We start from the raw sequence: 14,668 nt of genomic DNA, 5'->3' as shown, positions 1-14,668 counted from the left end.
TAGGAATAAGGAGTTTGGCTTACGTTTGGCTGTCGACACGGTAAATGGTGGTATTCTAGTATACCTTTTGATCAATATACAGTAGTTGGATCGAACTTTAGAATGAGCGTTTTATTTGACTCAATAAGTAAACAAATTGTTAAAAGAGGTAATACTTATGAAATGGATTACCTGATTTGGTTTAGTGTTTGGGTAAATAGTGCCACCGATATACAATGGGCTACCTTCTGTAAGGCTGAATTTACATAGGAAATTACAATATTACTCATTATCCAGTTTTAAATTTTATTGGCGGCATTCTTTGGTACAGAACGATGAGATATGTATTCAAGAAAAAGTTCAATAACAAAGAATGTGTCTACAGAGAAAATTAAAAAAATTCCTCAATTGGTAATTTTTGTATCTTCGTTTGATATGAACTAAAACAGTAGAATGTTGTATATCAGCATTAATTTGAGTGATTAAGGAGGGCCTCGATATGGAATTGGATCGATTACTATTGTGTCTAGGGGACAAATATTTTTGTAAATGTGGTTGTGGTTCATTTAAGCATTGAACTATTTTTGTATGGTATTTATGATCTATTTGAATGCCAGAGCTTTGCAAGCAAACAACATAATTTGCGTTAGCACATTATAATGTGTTTGCTTGCAAAGCTCTGGCATTCAAATAGATCATACATACCATACAAAAACAGTTCAACGCTTATATTTACATTCCTTTTACTTTTTTTTAAATTTTTAAATGCTATAATTCATTATTCAAAATTCATAATTCCCTCCTTACCGATAGTCAGCAGATTTTTTGTCAGTCGTTGGAACAGCCGGAACATGGTCGCGTGCTTTTTGACAAATAAAATAGTACATGGAAAATTAAAAAAAAAAAAAAAAAATCAATTTTGTTAATCATTTTATTATCAATGTAATGCGCAAATGGCATATTTTGTATTACAAATAACGTAGACAAAATAATTAGTCGTTAAACTTAACTATCCTGGATGTTGTAGTTCCGGTTTGTGTTGTATTAATACGCTAATAAGTGTAGCGCGTGATGGATGGCATTTAAACGTACATCAATGCCAGAGCTCTAAAACAGACTATATAGTGACAATGCCCACAAATGTAAATATATAGTTGATACATTTACATTGTACTTGCTATTGTGTAAAATACTTGTGAACTATGTATAATCTATATATGAGTCTACCCCGTTGGAGGAGCTATATGAACAATAAACGAATCTTTTTTTATTTTAAATTCGTGTATATATGCAACACATAAACAATGTCCTTTTGTATATATATATATAAAAAAGTATAGAAAAAATATGAAAAAACCAACACGTCCGTGAAAAGTATTCCTCGTAGGATGTTGATTAAAATATTGAGTAGCGAACATGACTGTTTCACTAGAACTCCATCAATTTTAGTTATCTAGTGAATTATGTGTAGTCTTGTAAGTTCAATAAGGTCAATAGTTCATGTCGAGAATTAGAGATACCCCTTGTCTGGTAATGTTTTATCAGGTAAACCCTAGTTATTATCCCATTAGTTCCACTTCATTTGTCTGGTAACGTTTTATCAGGTAAAACCCTAGTATTGATCCCATCAGTTCCACTCCATTTGTCATTCTGTTTTAATATGTGTAACTAATAACGCTAAGCATCGAAAAGTACATGTACAAGATAGTTTCCACTGACACTATAGGTGTATGTAATGTATGTATATTCCATTTGTCATTGACGTCCGTATGAGTTACACATGTCTATCTGAAAACCTTGAACTCACCATCCACGGTTCTCTTTGTCTAGTATATCGTTTATTTATGCTCTTTTTTTTAAAGGATTAGTACGTCTCTTTAATGTTCTCCGGCTTTATACATAATTAAACAGTTCATCATCGAAAGGCTTGAGCAGTCAGGTAATGTTTGGTATGGTTATACTATTTATCAAACAATTTCATAATGACAAAACTCAAGTTGCATTTTATTATCTGGGTCTAATATCTTTTGCTAATTAAATAAACATTTACATCTCCCTAAACAATAGATTAAATAACCTTAAGGTAAATAATAAGGTTACAAAACGGCAAACTAATCAGGTGACGGTTATACGGTACAGTATACCATATCAGATAGCTAGAGTAGTTTATCGGACAGTACTTACTATAGTGCTATATTATTGTACATGTAGCTTATCTGTCTATGTTTGTAGTATATCAGTATATTGTAGTTTGTCTGTCTGGGTTTGTAGTATACCAGTACATTGTAGTTTGTCTGTCTGGGTTTGTAGTATACCAGTATATTGTAGTTTGTCTGTCTAGGTTTATAGTATACCAGTATATTGTAGTTTGTCTGTCTAGGTTTGTAGTATACCAGTATATTGTAGTTTGTCTGTCTAGGTTTGTAGTATACCAGTATATTGTAGTTTGTCTGTCTGGGTTTGTAGTATACCAGTATATTGTAGTTTGTCTGTCTAGGTTTGTAGTATATCAGTATATTGTAGTTTGTCTGTCTATGTTTGTAGTATACCAGTATATTGTAGTTTGTCTGTCTGGGTTTGTAGTATACCAGTATATTGTAATTTGTCTGTCTAGGTTTGTAGTATACCAGTATATTGTAGTTTGTCTGTCTAGGTTTGTAGTATACCAGTATATTGTAGTTTGTCTGTCTAGGTTTGTAGTATACCAGTATATTGTAGTTTGTCTGTCTATGTTTGTAGCATTCCAGTATATTGTAGTTTGTCTGGGTTTGTAGTATACCAATACATTGTAGTTTGTCTGTCTGGGTTTGTAGTATACCAGTATATTGTAGTTTGTTTGTCTGGGTTTGTAGTATATCAGTATATTGTAGTTTGTCTGTCTGGGTTTGTAGTATACCAGTATATTGTAGTTTGTTTGTCTGGGTTTGTAGTATATCAGTATATTGGAGTTTGTCTGTCTGGGTTTGTAGTATATCAGTATATTGTAGTTTGTTTGTCTGGGTTTGTAGTTTATCAGTATATTGTAGTTTGTTTGTCTGGGTTTGTAGTATATCAGTATATTGTAGTTTGTCTGTGTGGGTTTGTAGTATATCCAGTATATTGTAGTTTGTCTGTCTGGGTTAGTAGTATACCAGTATATTGTAGTTTGTCTGTGTGGGTTTGTAGTATACCAGTATATTGTAGTTTGTCTGTCTGGGTTAGTAGTATACCAGTAAATTGTAGTTTGTTTGTCTGGGTTTGTAGTTTACTGGAATATCTTATAGTGTACAGTTTACTTGGGATATTATATTTTGTCAGAGTGTGTAGTTTACTTGGGATAATTTTTTGTTTGTCAGAGTGTGTAGTTTACTTGGGATATTGTAGTTTGTCAGAGTGTGTAGTTTTCTTGGGATATTGTAATTTGTCAGAGTGTGTAGTTTACAACGGATATTGTAGTTTGTCAGAGTGTGTAGTTTACTTGGGATATTGTAGTTTGTCAGAGTGTGTAGTTTACTGGGGATATTGTAGTTTGTCAGAGTGTGTAGTTTACTTGGGATATTGTAGTTTGTCAGAGTGTGTAGTTTACTTGGGATATTGTTGTTTGTCAGAGTGTGTGGTTTACTTGGGATATTGTAGTTTGTCAGAGTGTGTAGTTTACTTGGGATATTGTTGTTTGTCAGAGTGTGTAGTTTACTTGAGGTATTGTAGTTTGTCAGAATGTGCCATTTTCCGGGAATATTGTAGTTTGTCAGAGTGTGCAGGGTACTGGGGATATTGTTTTTTTTTTCTTTTTGTGTACTTCCCTAGGCTAGTGTAATCAGTAGGGTTGAAACAATTCAGACATTTACACCATCAGGAACGTTAAGAAATTACTTTTTGAAAAATCTACATGGAAACATTTCAGACAAGTGCGCCATTATGAAACACATACTGAATAACTCTTGAAAGGCACACGAATCATGATGACATAAAGCTGATTAGATGTCATGCTTTATGTATTATTACACCTAATACCTATACTTAACATTAGCCATGCAAGTTTTTCATTTACATTTTTTAGATTTTTAAGCTGACGAAATATGATTTCTACCATTTCCAACGTTTCTACTTAATAAATAGCCATAACATACACTAAGATTCGCCATTGTTATGTTCATTTTTGTTGTGTGCTGATTGTATAATTATGATTCACATTAAGACCGTGCTCCTTTTACTCTTCAGTTTGTGTGGCTGTATGTATCAATCCACCAACACTAACTAGTAGCTGGATATCAATATCTGCTTATACGAACCCGGAAGTGACATATGACCATGGTCTCGGAGAAGTGCCAATGAAAGTTGACGTCCAGGTCCGTGTTAGAGATACGACACAAAATAAGGATGTTATCTTCAACGCCATTAGCTCAGGCCATAGAGGAAATGACGACAGCTCAGAATTCGGCGGAGTCATATACGTGTACAATGCAAACCAAGTTAGGATGTTTGCCCCTGGCGCCTCTAGCGGCAGTGGAATGGGGAAACTCGTACATCTAGGTGACGTATATATTTTCCTTATACGCTAAGATTTGTTTATTTACGAGATTAAGTGGTGAGAAACTAATATTGGTCTTTACAATATTATAGTTAGTTTTCCAGACAAAAATATATGCATTGTCTACCAAGAAAACCTCAACTTCATCAGATTCCATATCTTTAATATAATACGATAATGATCTTATTTTTGTATTATATTTCAGTATGAACACTCTGTTATTCCTGTGGAAAGTAGACTTTTAAGTGTATCCTCTGCAGAAATCAAAGTATTCAGATGAGCCTTGCATACACCATCCTACACACCAGTTGAAAATCACACTATCGCTTAAAAAAGCAATCAAGAATATTAAATAAGCGATAGTCGATGTTTACCCTGAGCCGTATTTCAGCGATAGTACGATTTTCACGTGGACCCGAATCTAAATGATATTGCGCCAACGCAGACTATAGTCGCCTATATTAGGACCCGGATTAAGGTGTGATCATATAACTGTATGATTGACCCCTTTGATTTGTAGCAAAACTTAACAAGAAAGATAGACAGTTCAGAGCCTGATCAGAATAATCCGTCATAATACTAAATCTTCCACGTATACCATAGCTTATCTCGTTCATAACCTATCGGGGCCGCGGTGGCCGAGTGGTTAAGGTGTACCGACACTTTAACACTAGCCCCCCACCACTTGGTTGCGAGTTCGAAACCTACGTGGGGCAGTTGCCAGGTACTGACCGTAGGCCGGTGGTTTTTCTCCGGGTACTCCGGCTTTCCTCCATCTCCAAAACCTGGCACGTCCTTAAATGACCCTGGCTGTTAATAGGACGTTAAACAAAAACAAACAAACAAACAAACAAACATAACCTATCACCCAGCACATACAATAGGACAGAAATATAAAGCCACATTTCATTGATAGATATACAAATCCGCCCTGTAAAATTAACAAGATAACGTGGAGAAAGGTTATTTAGGTTCCATTCCAAGTCTGTAGTTAGCTAATAATGAAAAGATAACATTGCTTGAAATTGATATTTGTATGGTTTCTGAGAGCTGTGTTTGCCTAATCAAAAGTGAAAAATGATTAAAGAGGTAAACATGAAAACAAAATTGTTATCCCTATTTATTGAGATGTAGACATGAAAACACATGAAACCGAGAACGAAATCAAAGATACAAACATGATGCGTATATATTGACAGGGTGGTTCGTCTGTTTGTTCCCTTAACTACATTCCCCCTTTACGTCTAACTAAGATATGTATACATGAATATGGATATTACATGTGAGTTTTTTTTGACATGTTTGGAACGCCATTGCTATCACATATGACACGAATATACATGTACTATATGGATGGATATGTTCATTATATGTTTACATTCTGAGTGGTGATTCTTTATATGAACATACTAAGTAAAACCAACAAATATATGACCATGAAAACACTATGAATAAAGTAGGAAAACACTGTTTCAGGTGCTGATTTTCATCACAACACATAAATTAGATATCAATACAACAGAATAGTCCCCGTTTCATTTCCATCAATTGTGTTTTCATTTCCATCAGTTCACATAAAATAAATCTTATTAAACACGAATTATGGTATTTGTTGTAATTTTGAATATAAAAAAATAAACAAAACCAAACTATAAACAACAAAAAAACACACACACAAACGAAACTGAAAACTGCGGTAAGGATATTTCTTTGCATGGTTTTATGTTATTCCATATAACCCTAATGTAAATGGATTGTTTTTATTATTATTTTCATTGCAGCTATGAAGAGCAGTATTTATCTACATATCTTCTGAGGTGCGCTAACCACCTATGTTAGGTGTTGATAGCTACTGATATTCATAGCCGTAATGAATTGAAGTAAAATGTCATTATATTATTGTGTTTAAGATAATATGTTTTCCTCGTTAAATGATTTAGTGTTATCGTTATATTATTATATATTGTATCGTTATGCCATTCGGTCAATATATTATGCACAAACACCAAGATATGATTGTACAAGTTCATCATATCACTGTACAACTTCATTCTCATATTGCATACCTTGATAATGTTATTTTATAGCGTCATTACATTATTGTATGACTTCATGATATTATTATTAAATAACTTCATTACATTATTGTACAACTGTATTATGTGTTGGATACGATTCTTACAAGCGTCACCGCGAATCCGAAGTAAGCAGAACTTTCCATAGGGGTTAATTTTCTGCCGCCATTTCGGACAAAAGAAGAACGATTTCTACTAAAAGTTGTTGTTTCTTAAAAATCCACGAGCGACAGAAACACAAAATCTAGGTAGAAGTTGGAACGAAGCGATGCTGATGGTGCAATATTCAGTCAGAAATTGGCGGCAGTAACATGGCAAAGAGAAACCCTGATGGAAAGATCCGTTACTTCGGGTTCGCAAAGACGTTAATTATAGATCAGTGTGAATATGAAGTCACAAATCATGCAATATCTTTGCCTTAAATAATACCAATCTTTCGAATTATTGATATTGTGAAATATTTATAGACAAACGTTAAAGAAAAAACAAAAACCACTGCATTTGAATAGCTGTCATGATTAATACAATGAATCCAATCATTATGGCGCGGGAAGGATGTCATAATTAATTCTCTCTGCCTAGGAAAAATCGAATATTGCCTAGGCAAAAATATTTCAGCCAATGCAATATTCGATTTTTTCTTCGGCAAAATTGAATTTCTGATCAATATATTAGCCAATACCGTGACGTAAAATTGTAAAGAATATTGTGAGCATTTTCACGGCGTTTTTTTCAGTGATTGATGTTCTGCGTCATGGTAAGTATTATTCACATAAAAACAAAAGCTTTTCAATATCCCGCAACATTTTACGTCACGGTAATAGGCATGGATCCTGTACATACGTGTAATTATAATATTATGGACTGTTCTTGTAACTTGTGCCCAATCCTTCTGCTTTTAATGGCAATAAAATAGTTTAAACTAAACTGCTTACATGTATTCTCGCGTTGTTCAACTGAGGTCCGACAAGCTGACGGAGGTAATGCCCGACAACCAAACATTCTGATTGGCTAGAGAGTTTTATATCTATTATAACATAGGTTGACTGTACAAAATTAGCAATATCATATAATTTATTAGGATGCTCGCGCCCTAAGCCCTTGTCCCAAAATATAACCTAATTACACAGAAGTGTTGACCATATTCACGGTAAGTCTGTTCTGAGTTAACACAAAACAATTTCAGTTATTTTCAACGACCAGTATCCACACTTAAACAACAGAAGAATTCACAGTAAAGACATCAAAAATAATTCAGGGTACGCTTTACGACTATGTAGCTGATCATGATCATATCTTTTTTATTTACAACAGGCGGATCAAAGTACGTTGGACCGACTATAACAGGCGACTTCTCTTCGGGACAGGTTCGAGTTCGTCTGTGGAAGAAATGCGACTTTGCAAAACCAACCTACGTATCTGATCTAGTAACTCTTAGCAATAGTAAGAATGGATATTTCAATACATAACGAATGGTCGATTTTTCTTGGTATCATGTTTCAATACTCACATTATGGTCGAGTACTAGGTACGTAAACAAGGCAATACTTATCTCACTAATTCCATTTGATCCCATTATCGGCCTGTCAAGCAGTTAATTTGTCCATGTAATATTTGTGCATATATATGTCACTAATGTAATCTAACCTGGGGCGTTTTTCATTAGCTGTGCTAGTCAGAAATCTCTAAGATCAATTATGAACGTAGGGAATCGTTATTCATAAAATGCATGACAATAAAGATAGTTTTTTTAAATGTACTTTTAAGACTAATTTCATCAAAATCACACCTCCTCCTACATACAATTTATATCTGAAAACGACATCTGGTATTTTAATCTATCTGATCTAGTAACTCTATATAAGGAATGATGTCTGATCTAGTAACTCTATGTAAGGAATGATATCTGATCTAGTAACTCTATATAAGGAATGATATCTTATCTAGAAACTCTATATAATGAATGATATCTTATCTAGAAACTCTATACAAGGAATGATGTCTGATCTAGTAACTCTATATAAGGAATGATATCTGATCTAGTAACTCTATATAAGGAATGATATCTTATCTAGAAACTCTATACAAGGAATGATATCTGATCTAGTAACTCTATATAAGGAATGATGTCTGATCTAGTAACTCTATATAATGAATGATATCTTATCTAGTAACTCTATACAAGGAATGCTATCTGATCTAGTAACTCTATATAAGGAATGATGTCTGATCTAGTAACTCTATATAAGGAATGCTGTCTGATCTAGTTACTCTATATAAGGAATGGTATCTGATCTAGTTACTCTATATAAGGAATGCTATCTGATCTAGTAACTCTATATAAGGAATGATGTCTGATCTAGTAACTCTATATAAGGAATGATATCTGATCTAGTTACTCTATATAAGGAATGATATCTTATCTAGAAACTCTATATAATGAATGATATCTTATCTAGAAACTCTATACAAGGAATGATATCTGATCTAGTAACTCTATGTAAGGAACGATATCTGATCTAACAACTCTATATAAGGAATTATATCTGATTTAGTAACTCTATATAAGGAATGCTGTCTGATCTAGTTACTCTATATAAGGAATGATATCTTATCTAGAAACTCTATATAATGAATGATATCTTATCTAGAAACTCTATACAAGGAATGGTATCTGATCTAGTAATTCTATATAAGGAATGGTATCTGATCTAGTAACTCTATATAAGGAATGGTATCTGATCTAACAACTCTATATAAGGAATGATATCTGATCTAGTAACTCTATATAATGAATGATATCTTATCTAGAAACTCTATATAATGAATGATATCTTATCTAGAAACTCTATACAAGGAAAGATATCTGATCTAGTAATTCTATATAAGGAATGGTATCTGATCTAGTAACTCTATGTAAGGAATGATATCTGATCTAGTAACTCTATATAATGAATGATATCTTATCTAGAAACTCTATATAATGAATGATATCTTATCTAGAAACTCTATACAAGGAAAGATATCTGATCTAGTAACTCTATATAAGGAATGGCATCTGATCTAACAACTCTATATAAGGAATGGCATCTGATCTAGTAACTCTATATAAGGAATGGTATCTGATTTAGTAACTCTATATAAGGAATGGCTATCTGATCTAGTTACTCTATATAAGGAATTATATCTGATCTAGTAACTCTATATAGGAATGCTATCTGATCTAGTATCTATAGAAGGAATGGCTATCGGATCTAGTTACTCTATATATAAGGAATGGTATATCTAGTAACTCTATATAAGGAAGGTATATGATCAACAACTCTATATAAGGAATGGTATCTGATCTAGTAATCTCTATATAAGGAATGGTATCTGATTTAGTAACTCTATATAAGGAATGATGTCTGATCTAGCAACTCTATATAAGGAATGGTATCTGATCTAGTAACTCTATATAAGGAATGGTATCTGATCTAGTAACTCTATATAAGGAATGGTATCTGATCTAGTAACTCTATATAAGGAATGGATATCTGATCTAGTAACTCTATATAAGGAATGATATCTGATCTAACAACTCTATATAAGGAATGCTATCTGATCTAGTAACTCTATATAAGGAATGTCATCTGTATAGCTTGAACATTTAACACTGACCATAATAAGAATACTATTATATCTGTTGTTTTGAAGCGGATGAGGAGTCCTACCAGGAAGTATACCATTCCGTCGGTTCCGAACCAGACCTCGTGATCGTACAGATCTTCCTTGACAACGATTGGGTAACGGATGCTCAGGGTAGGTATCTTGATATACACTAGTTTTAAACAAAGTATATGGCTACTACGAGGGCTGATTGATAAGTTGTGAGCTTTATATTGAAGGATTTGAATTTTTCCAGACATGTTGTTTTCTTTTTCAACATAATCCGCTTCTGTATCTTTACACTTTTGCCAGCGGTGTTTAAGCGCATCAATGCCACTTTTATAGAACTCCTTTTCTTGGCTATTCAGAAAGTCATCCACTGCATGTAAGGGTTAGGGTTAGGGTTAGGGTTAGGATACCTGAACTACCTAGTCTGATGGAGTGAGATCAGGTAAATAAGGCGGATGCTCAATCAATTTAAAGCCACAATCGTGAATGGTAGCCAAGGCAGTGACGGACACTTTCACCCTAACCCTAACCGATTTTGTCCATTTTGCAAAAGCCGATTGTCTTGATTACATTAGAGTGCTACCTCGTCGACATAAACCACTCCATGGGTACACGGCCCTAAGAGTAGGACTTAAAAAAGAACCTCATTGATTGCCTAATTCAATTCGAGGCTCACAACTTATCAACCAGCCTTCGTAGGTATATTGGTATAAGATCTTCTTTTTCCAGGAACTTCTAAATTTGGTAATAGAAGTCAATAACACTTTGCGCGTGCATACGTATCTGCCATCTGTCTTTGTGCATATAGCTTGATATTATGGTGTTTGTTTTAGTATTCGTTTCGTCTTTTTTATGCGTTTTGAATAGAATATTGGGTAATATTCTCGGTTGTTTTGGTACAGGACTGTTTATATTTAAACAACAATGTCAGCCCAGCATTACTCTCGCACCAACGTCTCCATCCTTGAGCCTATTGTTACACTTATCGTGATAATGATAGCTTTATACTCTTACGCGATTCAAATTTTGCTACTGTTTCCTGTATGTTTTGATATCATCTTTGAAATAAATCCTTTATGATCATCAGTACATATCTTTTATCTACATTTGTTTATCTGTTTTAGGTATTTCATTCTATTCTGAACGATCGACCTCATTTGGTGGTGTGGTGTTTGCGTTTGGAAAGGATAGTATTCGGTTATGGACACCAATGAAGGGATCGGGATCTACTTCTAACGGTATGTACATGTAAATAAGACTTAATCTGAAATCAGACTTTATTATTTAATAGGTGATATATATACAGTGTGCTGAAGATAACATAACGATACCTGTGGTCGATATAATGATATAATGAAACCTCTGACGCCATTGTCTTGAGGTGAGTAACATGTAAAAAATCAAGTTTATTTTTGAGTAAAATATCTGGTGATATGAAATCGTTTTTAATAAAACGAATTGCCCTTTCTTGGACTTTTTCCATCTTTCTGGTATTTTATATTTTACATATACGTAACCTAGTTCATTTATCTTCAAGGTGTGGTGTTTAATGCGGTTGACGGCTGGGGTAATGGCGGTGAGTTCATGTATGATGATGCAGCTACTGCGCGGATATGGGCATGGGGCTTCGGCGACCTGGATCATTATCCTACCAAAATATTGTCCTACTATAAGAATCTCCCAAATGACGGCACCGTAAAGCTATCGGAGACGATCATTGACAGATGGTTTCGTAACAGTAAAGGCAAGCCCTTAAATATACGATCTTTTTTTATTCTGTGTGAAGTTCAGTATTTAATTTTGTTATCATTTTATAAAATGAATACTTAATAATCTGTACTAATTGCTAGAAAGTATGCTATTGTATCAATCAGATTTAATCATCTTACTCACAAGATAGTTGTGCCATTCAATACACAAATCGTGAGTTAGATAAAGTAGGATCAAGAAAGGAATGAAAAGTATTGATACATATGAGGGCGAGGCCGAGAAATGTGAAAATATCTCAATATAAATGTATGTTTTAAACCCTCTTTATGTTGAAGACATGACCAATGAAGAAAACAATGTCTAGTTTAAAGATTATTTTTATGCTCGGTCATTTCCTTGTGATTTTAGAATATTTAACAGAACAATGAATAAAAGTGTACACATGCTGTTCTGTTTCTATAACGACGTTGGTATAATTTAAATTCGTTTTAATGTGATATATACATAAAAGAAATTATATCACTTTATGATGATTCGAAAAGTAGTCGATTTTGATACAATATGTACACGTCATATCTATACAATTATAAAGTTTCTAAAATAGAGAATACTATCTTATTAAATTGATACACACAACAGGTACAAGTGGAAACCGGCACCAACGATGGCTTCAACTTCTATGCTGCCGGTACAGCACCAACCATAGACGGCCTGGGGTCGTCAGTATTTTACGCCGGTGTTATTTACGGCATTATGGATGATACAATCATGATGTGGCACCCGGATGATACTGAGACGCAGGGCTGTCTGGCCATGGTGTACGGACAATGGGGAAACGGAAATGAGAATCAGTGTATAAAAGAGAGCGACTCCCAAATAGTGATACAACTCGCCTACGCCGACGTTAATGGTACTTACCAACGAATGCGAATAATAACTTCATTTACTATTTGACTCTGGTAAACACTAGCTATAACATATAGACAATTTAGGTTTAGCGCGGTCGGTAAAATGTAGATTAAATAATAGTAAATGATAATATACAATATTTGCAGAACTAGTCTAATGCGCTTGACATGACATAGTCATAATGATATTCCAAGTGTTATACAATATACCGAATATACGCGAGTAATTACATGAAAACATACCCAAGAGGCCTGGTTCAGTCTATAAAGAAAACGTAGAGTTTTAATATCCCAGCTTTTCAAACGACCGTTTACCATAAGTAAGAGAATTTGGAACACAAAGCAGGCATTTGGTCTCCGATATCCGTCATCGTGACGGCAGGTAAAGGGTACAAGTTCATACATGTACTGAGGAGTTGTTCCCTTTATTGCCTTGTGTGTGTACAACAAAACCTTGTACTAAGACCTTAATCTCACTGGTAGTCATTGCACAGAATAAAGCACTAGTGTGATGTGCTTCAGCTCTCGAGTGCGGGTAACCAGGAGTGAATTAGAAAAACACAAGTTCAATCCATTACCATAGTCAAAACGAGAACAAAACAAGTGAATGCATGAATTACATGTATTTATGGTGATGAATTAGCGGAAACATCCAATATTTGTGATTTAGTGAAACATGACTTTGTAATAGTGTTAACCTGTTGTAGAGCCAAGTGTGCACCTAAATTTCTCACAGTTTGGACTGTCTTCATAATTTGGACATCTACTTTTAACTAGATGTCTTTGGTATACATTTGGACTCCTGAGCAACCACATTGTCTAAGGTTTTTCGTCTGAAACAGTTGATCCTATTGCAGTGTAGTGTATCACCGGCTATTCCATATCAGTAAACTAGATGTTTGGAGTCATACCAAATGACTGATAAGGCATGAAACAACTATTTTGTTACTCATATGCAGCGGACACTGTGCACACATAGCAATGTCATCTCAATGGAGTGCCCCGTGCAGTTGAGTAGCTGCAAGTGGTCATGAAGACAATTTAGCTTCTAAACGCTGAGACACAATCTTCTCTAATATCTTGGATATATGATTCGACACTGGAAGGTACTTCTTTAATTCCTCCTTGTCCATTCTAGACTTCCACAGTGGTCTAACGATATCAGTTTTGCAACACAACGACATATTTGAATCACATAATGACAGGTTATAAAGAGAGGAAGTGCTTCAACACATTGTTCCATTATTTTTTTTAAGCTGACCAAGTTCACAGAATTTCGATTGCGAAAGTGTGATGATCTTGTGCAACTCGTCAATGATGTAAACAATTGTCAATGGTTCGTTACTACCAAAATGAATGTTAGGAAACATGACAGCTATATCAACGTACAAAACAATTTCACAATATCAATATTTTGTCTGATTGTGTTGACTTTATTCTCGAAAACATTGTAGATCTTGCTATTCATTTTCATCATTATTATTGCCCGTATTGCTTTCGGTGAATCTATAACGCTGTTTTTGATCCGAACCACATTCTGCGATTTGATCTGAGTAGTTATCCTTCTTAAATGGAATGAAAAGCGAAAGGACAAACCGCCATACTCTCTCCGTCTCTACCGGTGGATAATTAATATAGTCTTTTGCTATTGTTTATCTGCCTTTCAAGACATCTGTTCTGCACCACGAAGGTGTTCTACCAAGGAACGTTTGGTCTCACAGCAGTTACCTTTGTCTGAAGATGTGAATGCATCTCTATCAGAGCCTCAATACCGGATTTATATGCTTCAACAAGACAGCCAACCTTATTTTAGTAGTCTAGAGGACCGA

At 34.4% G+C, this 14,668-nt stretch overlaps 1 protein-coding gene across 1 annotated transcript in view; it reads left to right on the top strand.

Moving 5' to 3' along the window:
• Window positions 1–14,668, top strand: part of LOC117338982 — a gene marked incomplete in the record, with an annotated part of 70,746 nt that overhangs the window by 43,492 nt on the left and 12,586 nt on the right. Inside the window, 7 exon segments of the mRNA XM_033900347.1 lie at window positions 4,180–4,491; window positions 7,879–8,007; window positions 10,261–10,365; window positions 11,346–11,459; window positions 11,759–11,965; window positions 12,267–12,289; window positions 12,571–12,841. Of these exon segments, the coding sequence (XP_033756238.1) occupies window positions 4,180–4,491; window positions 7,879–8,007; window positions 10,261–10,365; window positions 11,346–11,459; window positions 11,759–11,965; window positions 12,267–12,289; window positions 12,571–12,841 (1,161 nt within the window).

The sequence above is a fragment of the Pecten maximus genome, chromosome 12 (assembly GCF_902652985.1).
Source record: "Pecten maximus chromosome 12, xPecMax1.1, whole genome shotgun sequence".
Classification (NCBI taxonomy): Eukaryota; Metazoa; Mollusca; class Bivalvia; order Pectinida; family Pectinidae; genus Pecten; species Pecten maximus.
This window is presented reverse-complemented; position numbering and strand designations above follow the sequence as displayed.